At 42.4% G+C, this 12,873-nt stretch overlaps 1 protein-coding gene across 1 annotated transcript in view; it reads left to right on the top strand.

The window, feature by feature from the left end:
• The window catches only part of LOC135558621 (chloride channel protein 2-like), a 123,040-nt gene extending 112,498 nt beyond the window's left edge, over positions 1–10,542 (top strand). Inside the window, 6 exon segments of the mRNA XM_064992562.1 lie at positions 845–1,057; positions 1,196–1,261; positions 4,826–4,864; positions 5,318–5,422; positions 6,982–7,068; positions 7,541–10,542. Coding sequence (XP_064848634.1) covers positions 845–1,057; positions 1,196–1,261; positions 4,826–4,864; positions 5,318–5,422; positions 6,982–7,068; positions 7,541–8,071 — 1,041 coding nt within the window. The 3' untranslated portion in view covers positions 8,072–10,542.
• The last annotated feature ends 2,331 nt before the right edge of the window (positions 10,543–12,873 follow it).

Below are 12,873 nucleotides of genomic sequence, written 5' to 3'. Positions count from 1 at the left end.
CTGACGGAGTCTTTGAGACAGGACACATCATCCAGATCATCTCTACAAAACACACGAGTTTTATCTGAAACAAAACATCAAAAGTTTATTGGTTGCGTACACAGGTTTAGTATATGTTATAGTGAGTGCAGCAAAAGGCTTACGTTACTAGCTCCTAACAAAGTATAATGTCAAACAAGTACACACATAATTAAAAATACAATAATCTAGAAATGTCCGAACAAATCCAATAACCAACCCAAATTGTACTGTAACAGTAATCCAAATGCATTATGTATGTATGTATGTATGTATGTATGTATGTATGTATGTATGTATGTATGTATGTATGTATGTATGTATGTATGTATGTATATATGTATATATATATATATAGCAGCTGAGAAATAAATATAGTAGCGGCTGGGTTCCTTTTTTTAGTGGCAACCCTCAAAACTCTGCTTTCACACAGGATTGCATATAGAAATGTCTGGGCTATAGAAATGTCTGGGCATATAGAAATGTCTGGGCGTAAAGAAATGTCTGGGCGTGTAGAAATGTCTGGGCTTATAAGAACACTTACTTCAGTGAGGTGAGTTTTAAAAGCATGATACAATTTGGTGATAAGTGTTTGATGTGATTTTAGATTGCATTTGCATTGATGTCAGAGTAGTTTGAGGGACAATACAGTGCTGAGTACCAGACCATTAGGACCTGATGGTCATTAGCCAGTTGGGTGAGTGCATAAGAGGAGATTACCGTGACTCAACGGTCACGTGGAATTTGATTGTGGTCTTAACTCATGAATGCCGCTGTGGCGGTAATACGGTAACCGCAACAGCCCTAATCATGTCTCTCTATCTAGATCTCAACAGAGGAGTCCGCCTTTAGCCAAGCTGTGTCCATCTCTCAGCTGCCCCTCAAGTCGGCTATGAAAAGTGTCCCTACTATTCACAACACAGAGGCACCCAACAGGATGCACACACTCTCAACTAATAGAGACGCGCTGACTCCGTCTCCTCTCTCAGGCTCTCAGCAGACCCTCTCCTGTGGTGACCCTGAAAGAGAGCTACTCGAGGTGTGTGTGTGTGTGCGTGTCTATTCTTGTATCCTCATATGCTACCTCAACCTCTACTTTCTCCTCAGAGAATCTTAATGTTGTCCTAACATTGTGCTAATGATGTGTTTGCTACTCCCTTCCCTCCCTGACTGTAAGAGCCTGGCAGAGCTGGAGGCTCCTGAAAGCAGGGGGCCCAAACGCGTCAGGATCTCCATGGCGGCGGTAAGACTGCCACCCTTCTTAGAGACAGTTGCTAAGTAACCGTTGCCTAGCGACCTAGCATTGAGCAAGTGACCGATCCAAATCATTTTGAATACTTCTACCAACCCAAAATATACTGTAGCTTCATAGCACTTGCGAGAGAGAGAGGGAATGAGTAATGAAGGGAGAGATTGGTGTAGGAATGGAGAGAAAGCGAGGGAGAGAAGGAGAGTTGACCGAACCTGAGTTGAAACCAGAGTCATTTTAGTGATTCATCTGATTTCTTTAGCCAAAAAGCTCAATCAACAGTGAGTAGTTACAGGGGCAGAAGCATGCACTTCTGAATGTGGTTATGTGTTAGGTGTTGTTGTTTGTTATGTGTTCATTTTTCATTGTCGTATGCAGTGGTGGTATGTTAGTTAAGGAAATATTGTATATTTGTGCGTGTGCTGGTTCCGCATGTATGTATGCTGGTGTAACCTAGATATAGTTAGAGGATGCAACATTGTATCTGTTCCATTTGTGGTGTCTGTGAGAGCATGGGCAGTGCAATTGAAGTCATCTCCAAAGAGCTCGCCAGCTTGTAGTCCTGGCCATTCCTATGGGGAAATTAACGGGGAAAGAATGTTGTTTTATGATATACGCCGAAAAGAAGGCCTGAGGTTAACACAGGCTTAGGAGCTCTTATACGTTTGGTTATCAAATTTTATTAGTCACATGCTCTGAATACAACCGGTGTAGACCTTACAGTGAAATGCTTACTTACGAGCCCATAACCGACAGTGCAGTTTCAAAAAATATGGATAAAAGTAACAAGTAAATAAGGAGGAGCAGTAAAAAAAAAATATATATATATATATATATATAGTTGAAGTCGGAAGTTTACATACACCTTAGCCAAATACATTTAAACTCAGTTTTTGACAATTCCTAACATTTAATCCTAGTAAAAATTCCCTGTCTTAGGTCAGTTAGGATCACCACTTTATTTTAACAATGTGAAATGTCAGAATAATAATAGAGAGAATGATTTATTTCAGCTTTTATTTCTTTATTCACATTCCCAGTGGGTCAGAAGTTTACATCCACTCAATTAGTATTTGGTAGAATTGCCTTTAAATTGTTTAACTTGGGTCAAATGTTTTAGGTAGCCTTCCACAATTTTCCCACAATAAGTTGGGTAAATTTTGTCCCATTCCTCCTGACAGAGCTGGTGTAACGGAGTCAGGTTTGTAAGCCTCCTTGCTCGCACACACTTTTTCAGTTCTGCCTACAATTTTTCTAAAGGATTGAGGTCAGGGCTTTGTGATGGCCACTCCAATACCTTGACTTTGTTGTCCTTTATCCATTTTGCCACAACTTTGGAAGTATGCTTGGGGTCATTGTCCATTTGGAAGACCCATTTGCAACCAAGCTTTAACTTCCTGACTGATGTCTTGAGATGTTGTTTCAATATATTCACATACTTTTCCATCCTCATGATGCCCTCTATTTTGTGAAGTGCGCCAGTCCCTCCTGCAGTAAATGACCCCCACAACATGCCACCCCCATGCTTCACAGGTGTGATGGTGTTTTTCGGCTTGCAAGTATCTCTCTTTTTCCTCTAAACATAACAATGATCATTATGGCCAAACAGTTCTATTTTTGTTTCATCAAACTTGAGGACATTTCTCCAAAAAGTACAGTCTTTGTCCCCATGTGCAGTTGCAAACCGTAGTCTGGCTTTTTTTATGGCAGTTTTGGAGCAGTGGCTTCTTCCTTGCTGAGCGGCCTTTCAGGTTATGTCGATATAGAACTCGTTTTACTTTGGATATAGATACTTTTGTACCTGTTTCCTCCAGCATCTTCACAAGGTATATTGCTGTTGTTCTGGGATCGATTTTCACTTTTCACACCAGTACGTTCATCTCTAGGAGACAGAACGTGTCTCCTTCCTGAGTGGTATGACGGCTACGTGGTCCCATGGTGTTTAAACTTGGGCACTACTGTTTGTACAGATGAACGTGGTACCTTCAGGAGTTTGGAAATTGCTCCCAAGGATGAACCAGACTTGTGGAGGTCTACAATATTTTTTTCTGAGGTCTTGGCTGATGTCTTTTGATTTTCCCATGATGTCAAGCAAAGAGGCACTGAGTTTGAAGGTAGACCTTGAAATACATCCACAGGTACACCTCCAATTGACTCAAATTATGTCTATTAGCCTATCAGAAGCTTCTAAAGCCATGAGATAATTTTCTGGAATTTTCCAAGCTGTTTAAAGGCACAGTCAACTTAGTGTATGTAAACTTCTGACCCACTGGAATTGTGATACAGTGAATTATAAGTGAAATAATTTGTCTGTAAACAATTGTTGGAAAAAATACTTATCATGCACAAAGTAGATGTCCTAACTGACTTGCCAAAACTATAACAAGAAATTTGTGGAGTGGTTGATAAACGAGTTTTAATGACTCCAACCTAAGTGTAGTACACTATACCGCCTGGTATAGAGGTCCTGGATGGCAGGAGGCTTGGGCCGTTTGTACTACACTCTGTAGTGCCTTGCGGTCGGAGGCCGAGCAGTTGCCATACCAGGCAGTGATGCAACCTCTCGATGGTGCAGCTATAGAACCTTTTGAGTATCTGAGGACCCATGCCAAATTTTTTCCCATCTCCTGAGGGGGATTAGGTTTTGTCGTGCCCGCTTCACGACTGTCATGGTGTGCTTGGACCATGTTAGTTTGTTGTTGATGTGGACACCAAGGAACTTGAAGCTCTCAACCTGCTCTACTGCAGCCCCGTCGATGAGAATGGGGGCGTGCTCGGTCCTCTTTTTCTATGAGATAATATCAGTCAGTTAACATGACGTTTAGTAATTATGAAGCCTTTATGTGCTTGTCTTGATTACATAAATGCAAATTCACAAAAAGTGATGTTAGCTGAGGAAGATTATCTCATAGAACAAAACGTATAAGATCTCTTAAGCCTTTGTTTACCACAGACCTGATTTTCAGCATTTATTTTAAAAATAATACAAAAATAAAAAGAATCATTTCCTCATAGGCTTTGGCCAACGAGCCATAGCAGAGTTAGCCTCCGTTAGTGCCTACAAAAAGATGCCATTACTATTGCTCTCTAATTTTGAAGTAGTCCATTTTCTTCTTCTACTACTTCTATTCGTTTTTTGTTGTTGTATTTATTAGGTATCCCCATTAGCTGTTGCCAAGGCAGCAGCTACTCTTCCTGGTGTCCAAACACATTAAGGCAGTTACATTTCATATAAAACAAAAGATAAACAGTACATCCTACTTGGTAAACAAACTGAAAGGGTGCATAATGCTCCCTCGAGTGTGTTGTTTGAACAGGTAAAAAACAAGGTTGGCGATTTACTGCCTCCTGCAGTTATGGAATGTTTTATCACACGTATAATTAATTGGCTGATCCCTCCTGAGGACCTGGATGGAATTATGTGATTCTTCTGGAAGTCCCACCCAGTTGACTACTTAAACAGGGTGAAAGTACTCAATGGTGGTGCCCATGCTAAAACCGGCTTTTGGGCAGTAGAATCCTCTCTGGGGTGTCACCACTGTCTCTCTTTGTTTTCAGGAGTCTCCTGAAGTCGAGGATGACATGACCACAAACGAAGTAAGACTGAACACTAGTTGATTAACTGTCAATAACTTAAAAATGCAGTGATTGGTTGTATGAGTTTTTAGACGGTCATCATTGAGGGATTTTGTCAACAAGGCAGCGTGGTGTATTGTCCAGAGTCGTACAAGATCTCTTTTCCATCAAATAAATGTTAGAATTTTCTGACACATTTTCATTGGGAAGGCAGATAAAACATATTTGATCCAAAGCGATCCCTTTAGCATGGGAAAACACAAACTAATCACTACACGTTTTATTTATCACCTTTGTCTTGAGCCCACTTCACCGTCGGACAGAGCGGGGCACAATGGCTCACACCCGGCAGGCAACCCGGTTCCAAATTGAATGTAATTAAGTTTCAGCCGGTGCAAAGCATTCCAACACGGGCGCCCGGCGAAGTTAATCTAGCCCACTCATTGGTTGAGAGTTCTGAATCCCCTACCACAGATAGCGGAGTGGGAGGAGCAACAGTTGGACGAGCCAGTGGATTTCAACAACTGCAAGATCGACCCAGCCCCTTTTCAGCTGGTGGAGCGGACGTCTCTGCATAAGGTGTGTCATCATCAGTTCACCTGTCAATCAACCCTTATCAATCTGCACAACCGACCGAGCTGTCATCCGTTATTTTTGGAGGAACTCTTTAATTTATAATGCTTAAGTGTATCCACTGGATAAGTGTCTGCTAAATGACTCAAATCTAATATCAGGCAACAAGTAAATTGTTAATTGACGTCCCTTTAAATTGATGGGGTTGGTGACAGAAATGTGATGGCACGCAGCTCCACTAGACCAGAGCCTTCCATTACAAATAGAAGGCTCTGCACTAGACTGACATTTTTTGAATAGTCCATTTGTTCTCATTGACATTTTAATGGATGTCATCTATTGCTCTCTCTCTCTCGTTCTCTCTTTGTCTCCATATCCCCATATGAATGTAGCTACCATGTACACTGCCGTTCAAAAGCTTGGGGTCACTTAGAAATGTCCTTGTTTTTGAAAGAAAAGTCATTTTCTTTGTTCCAATGGCATGTTGTGTTAGCTAATCCAAGTTGATCATTTTAAAAGGCTAATTGATCATTAGAAAATCCTTTTACAATTATGTTAGCACAGCTGAAAACTGTTGTTCTGATTAAGGAATCAATAAATCTGTCCTTCTTTAGACTAGTTGAGTATCTGGAGCATCAGCATTTGTAGCATTTGCATTTGTAGCATTTGTTTCGATTACAGGCTCAAAATGGCCAGAAACAAAGACCTTTCTTCTGAAACACTTCAGTCTATTCTTGTTCTGAGAAATGAGGCTATTCCATGCGAGAAATTGCCAATAAACTGAAGATCTCGTACAACGCTGTGTACTACTCCTTTCACAGAACAGCGCAAACTGGCCCTAACCAGAATAGAAAGAGGAGTGGAAGGCCCCGGTGCACAACTGAGCAAGAGGACAAGTACATTAGTGTCTAGTTTGAGAAACAGACGCCTCACAAGTCCTCAACTGGCAGCTTCATTAAATAGTACCCGCAAAACACCCGTCTCAACGTCCACAGCGAAGAGGCAACTCCGGGATGCTGGCCTTCTAGGCAGAGTTCGTATGTCCTGTGTCTGTGTTATTTTGCCCAGCTTAATCTTTTCTTTTTATTGGCCATTCTGAGATATTGCCTTTTCTTTGCAACTCTGCCTAGAAGGCCAGAATCCCAGAGTCGCCTCCTCACTTCACTAAACTTGGATTAGCGAACACAATGTGCCTTTGGAACACAGAAGTGATGGTTGCTGACAATGGGCCTCTACGCCTATGCAGATATTCCATTACAAAAACTGCCTTTTCTAGCTACAATAATCATTTACAACATTAGCAATGTCTACACTGTATTTCTGATCAATTTGATGTTATTGTAATGAACAAAAAATGTGCTTTTCTTTCAAAAACATTACTAAGTGACCACAAACTTTTGAACGGCAGTGTAAATACAGCACATACAGATTTTATAGGCCATTTAATCTAAAGTGGGACCTTCCTTTCTCTTCCCTATCTCCTTTGTTTTATCCCTCTATCTGGTCATGTTGTTCCTTCTAATCTGCTCTACCCTCTCTGTCTCGTGCTCTCTCTCCTTCTTCAGACTCACACCATATTCTCTTTGCTGGGGCTGGACCATGCCTATGTGACCAGTACTGGACGACTGGTGGGAGTCGTCTCCCTCAGAGAGGTGGGTGTTTCTGTGCACTAGAACTCTGATGTCACTGTGATGTCATGTAGTTTGATTAGTTTCTATTTTCACACTGTTGTCAACATGCTATGGGTGATTGAGGGCAGCTCATCTTAAAATCCCGACAAGCACATCACAGGAAACCTTCCTGTTTACATTGGCTGTGATTGTGTTTGAATATTGTCATCACCTTAGATCAGTTCTAAGGACAATATTGCACTTCATGAATCAGCAGTAACTTCAGGCTAATCAATTTGCTCATTACAGAAATTGCTGCAGATTAAGGTTGCCTTGGCAACAATCCTGTAAATTTGAAGATCTAATCAAGTGTAATATGAATCACATTAATGACTCCATAATGTTCCATCCTCTCTCTCCGCTCTTCTTTCAATCCTCTCCCTCATCTATTGTCATCCTTGCTCCTTATATTATTCCTCCATCTCTACCTCTCCTCTCTCTGTCCAATATCTAGCTTCGTAAGGCCATAGAAGGCTCAGTGACCGTGACAGGAGTGAAAGTTCGCCCCCCACTGGCCAGTTTTCGTGACAGCGGCAACAACACCACCAACGTTTCGGAGGTGACAGAGCTACACAAGCTTTGGCACCGCCACAGGGGCCTCTCATTACCACGGGACCCCACCCCGCCTGACATGGAGGACCAATTGAACGATATGTATGAGGAGAGTCCTGTCCACTTCACACAGGACCAATCGGATTTGGAGTTTGAAACCAGCCCCGCTGACAATACGGACCTGCCATCGGAATTGGTTCTTCAGGAAAGCCTCTCACTAACAGAGGACCAAACAGAAGAGTTTATCTTAGAGTGCAGCCCTTCCCACACTGACGAATCAGAGCTAGCCTGTGATTTTGACCAACCCCACCTCCCTGAGACTTATCAATCGGAGCCGGCGAAGGAACATGGAACCTCGCCCGAGAACATACAGCAAATGGACCAATCAGAACTGCAGTGTGAGCGAAGTACCACTGAGGACCAATCGGTATGACAGAAGGGGTGACGGACGATTCAATGGTTTGTTGAGGTTTCTACAACCTTACAGGTCATTTTCACCTCAACCTCCAAGCTGGATGTCTGTGTCCACTATGTATTGGTGTGTGTTTGTGTGGACGTGTTTAGAGACCAGAAATCCTCACAACAATAGTAAACGAACGAAAATATGACCAACTGGGGACATTTTGTTAGTCCCCACAAGGTCAAGTGCTATTTCTACAGGGTTTAGGATTGTTAGAATTGCCCATGCAGCCATCTGGTATTGACACTACTTTCCCCCAAATGAGTGAGAGAGAGGGTGAGAAGGAACAACATGACCAGACAAAGGGATAGAGCAGAGGAGAGAGAGAGGGAAGAGAAAGGAGGGTCCCACTTTGGATTAAATGGCCTATAAAATCTAAGTGCTGTATTTACATGGTAGCTACATTCATATCTGAGGAAAGGACTTTAAAGTGGGATAGAAAAGGGATATTTAAGACAAAATGTTAAGTAACCACCTTAAGGCAGCTGAGAAAAGACCAATGCATTGGCATCGCTCAGTCATAAAATGCACAGGGTTAAGAACATTTGTGAAGCACATTGTAATTAACATGCATTTAACTCAAAGTACATGTAGCCTTGTCTGGCGTTAAGGTCGTAGGACAGAAGTTAGAGAGTTTCTTGTAACAGTGTTTTGGTCACAGTACATTTTGTATCATTACGTTCCTAGCGATAGGTAATGATTTTTCACACAACATCGTTCCTACTGTACAACATGTCTCTGGAATGATTTGTGTTAATGACAGGAAACTTTGGTTATGTGGAGAGACAACAGTGAAACTCAGAATACATCAAAGTTAAGCACACACACACTCTCACATAGTAATACATATTTGTTCACCAACATACAACATAATATTCCTAAGACACACACTGAAAATGATTTATGCAGTCTGCCTGGCATCACAACCATTTTAGAAATATGTACTACCAACTTAGAAGCACAGTCATAACTCTCCCCGTCCACAGATAAGCAATAAAAGCCTTGGTTGAAAGATTAAACTGTGTGTGTGACTGTTCTCCACTGTCATTCAAGACGCATGTTAAATCATTAATCACTTCAGTAGAATTAAAATGTATTATGGCTCAAAACTATGCTATCACAACTGGTACATTTTCATCTTAAAGAATAATCATTGTGCAATAATTTGTCTTTTGTATGCAGATAGAATGTGAAGTAGTGCTCGCCATGTAAAATATGTAAAAATAGTTTAATGTAGAGTGTAATTAGCTAATTAACAGAACATCTAGTTAAGCAATAAGTCCGACGTTTCTCTCTTTATAATGCCCCGGCCTGTATATGCATTGTACATATGAAAATAGATTGACGGATATCTACGCACACTCTTGTGCATAGAAGAATATGCATTTGAGATTAACAGCCATTGTTATTTTTCAGAGAACATGACAATTTGTTTTTTTGTACATCAGTGATGGATTAAATTAACAAAACTTTGAGATGTAACTCTGTTCTGTGTGTTGGGCAAATGATCAAAGAGTGAAAATCTTTTATTGTATTTTTTAAATCATGTTGATTTATCCAGGACAAACCCCATGACATGACTTCACAGCATGGTCTAACAATCCAGAGAACCAATTAAATAAAACTTCACAGAAATATTCAAATCTTTTCTCAGTAATCCAGTTTCAACACTCAAATACATAGTAACATCGGCAAAGATAGTGAGAAAGTGGGAGAAAACGGAGAGGGAAAGTGCAGGGAGACGAGAGCTGAGACAAAGGGAAGGAAGGATGATAAGTAAAGGCCAGACATCACTAAATTACATAGTGTTTTCAAGCTCTGTCAAGTTGGTTGTTGATCATTGCTAGGGCAGCCATTTTCAAGTCTTGCCATGGATTTTCTCAGGAACATTCAATTCCAGTATATATTTGGCATTATGTTTTAAGTTATTGTCCTGCTGAAAGGTGAATTTGTCTCTCAGTGTCTGGAAATCAGACAACCAGGTTTTCCTCTAGGATTTTGCCTGTGCTTAGCTCTATTCCATTTTTTTATCCTAAAAAAAACCTCCCTAGTCCTTGCTGATGACAAGCATACCCTTAACATGACGCAGCCACAACCATGCTTGAAAATACTCAGTAATGTGCATTTGTATTCAGGACATAAAGTTCATTTCTTTGCCACATTTCTTGCAGTTTTACTTTACTGCCGTATTACAAACAGGATGTTTTGGAATATTTGAGGATGGATCAACTATAATTGTAACTACAATATTGTTGATCCATCCTCAGTTTTCTCCTTTCACAACCATTAACTGTTTTAAAGTTACCAATGGCCTCATGGTAGAATCCCTGAGCGCTTTCCTTCCTCTCCGGCAACGGAGTTAAGGACACGTGTATCTTTGTATTGACTGGGTGTATTGTACACCATCCAAAGTGTAATTAAAAACTTCACCAGGCTCAAAGGGATATTCAATGTCTGCTTTTTTATTACCCATCTACCAATAGTGGCCTTTCTTTGTGAGGCATTGGAACACCTCTTTGGTCTTTGTGGTTGAATCTGCTTTTGAAATTCACTGCTCGACTGAGGGACCTTACAATTAATTTTATGCTTGGGGTACAGAGATGAGGTAGTCATTCAAAGCATGTTAAACACTATTATTGCACATAGAGTCCAGAGATGGAGGGATGAGGGGAGGGTGAGTAACAGAGGGAAAGAAGAGAGATTTTGGGGAACAGTCTAGGTGGCACTGATGACTGAAAACACAATGAGTATGACAAAGGTAAGGAATATTGGGTGATGTGTACTGTATGCATGTGTTTACCTGAGCTGTGGGTAGAGAGTGTGTTTCTATTGTTCTGGAGGAACTCCTAGTCATCGTCTTTCTGGTCATCAGCCACAGAGGTTCAGCTTTGCCTCAGCGATAGCAAACTGCTCTGCCACTCCTGGAGAAGGACACACACACAAACCTTACAGGTGGTAATCAAATACACCAAGCACAGGAAAGAGTGACAGACAGTAGTCTCAGAGACAGTTAGGGAGTGAACAGTAGAGGCTGTATCACCATGGGGACAGTGAAGTGACAGTTGGAGGAGAGTCTAATTGGGCTCTCATAGGACAGGCCGTCATCGCTTAGGTGGCAGCAGGAGGGGGCAGGGCACAGATCTGAGCTGTGACATGCAGGGGTTAGAGGAGCGGTGGAACAGGTGTAGGGATGAGAGAGGGGGGGCACGACACACGTGCACACAAAAACATGGTGGTGGTCCACTTTATATTTGACCCACAAATCATATGCTAATGATTCTAAAATCCACAGAGTGTATTAGCCCACTGTCAGCAGCATACCACCCTGCATCCCACTACATATATACCAGCAGCATACCACCCTGCATCCCACTGCATATATACCAGCAGCATACCACCCTGCATCCCACTACATATATACCAGCAGCATACCACCCTGCATCCCACTACATATATACCAGCAGCATACCACCCTGCATCCCACCACATATATACCAGCAGCATACCACCCTGCATCACACCACATATATACCAGCAGCATACCACCCTGCATCCCACCACATATATACCAGCAGCATACCACCCTGCATCCCACTACATATATACCAGCAGCATACCACCCTGCATCCCACTGCATATATACCAGCAGCATACCACCCTGCATCCCACTACATATATACCAGCAGCATACCACCCTGCATCCCACTGCATATATACCAGCAGCATACCACCCTGCATCACACCGCATATATACCAGCAGCATACCACCCTGCATCCCACTACATATATACCAGCAGCATACCACCCTGCATCCCACTACATATATACCAGCAGCATACCACCCTGCATCCCACCACATATATACCAGCAGCATACCACCCTGCATCACACCACATATATACCAGCAGCATACCACCCTGCATCCCACTACATATATACCAGCAGCATACCACCCTGCATCCCACTGCATATATACCAGCAGCATACCACCCTGCATCCCACTGCATATATACCAGCAGCATACCACCCTGCATCACACCACATATATACCAGTAGCATACCACCCTGCATCCCACTACATATATACCAGCAGCATACCACCCTGCATCCCACTACATATATACCAGCAGCATACCACCCTGCATCCCACTGCATATATACCAGCAGCATACCACCCTGCATCCCACTGCATATATACCAGCAGCATACCACCCTGCATCACACCACATATATACCAGCAGCATACCACCCTGCATCCCACTACATATATACCAGCAGCATACCACCCTGCATCCCACTACATATATACCAGCAGCATACCACCCTGCATCCCACCACATATATACCAGCAGCATACCACCCTGCATCACACCACATATATACCAGCAGCATACCACCCTGCATCCCACTACATATATACCAGCAGCATACCACCCTGCATCCCACTGCATATATACCAGCAGCATACCACCCTGCATCCCACTACATATATACCAGCAGCATACCACCCTGCATCCCACTACATATATACCAGCAGCATACCACCCTGCATCCCACTACATATATACCAGCAGCATACCACCCTGCATCCCACTACATATATACCAGCAGCATACCACCCTGCATCCCACTACATATATACCAGCAGCATACCACCCTGCATCCCACCACATATATACCAGCAGCATCCCACTACATATATACCAGCAGCATACCACCCTGCATCCCACCACATATATACCAGCAGCATACCACCCTGCATCCCACTACATATA

The sequence above is a fragment of the Oncorhynchus masou genome, chromosome 17, assembly GCF_036934945.1.
Source record: "Oncorhynchus masou masou isolate Uvic2021 chromosome 17, UVic_Omas_1.1, whole genome shotgun sequence".
Taxonomy (NCBI): Eukaryota; Metazoa; Chordata; class Actinopteri; order Salmoniformes; family Salmonidae; genus Oncorhynchus; species Oncorhynchus masou.
The sequence above is the reverse complement of the archived record's forward strand: the minus strand, read 5'-3'. Positions and strand labels throughout refer to the sequence as shown.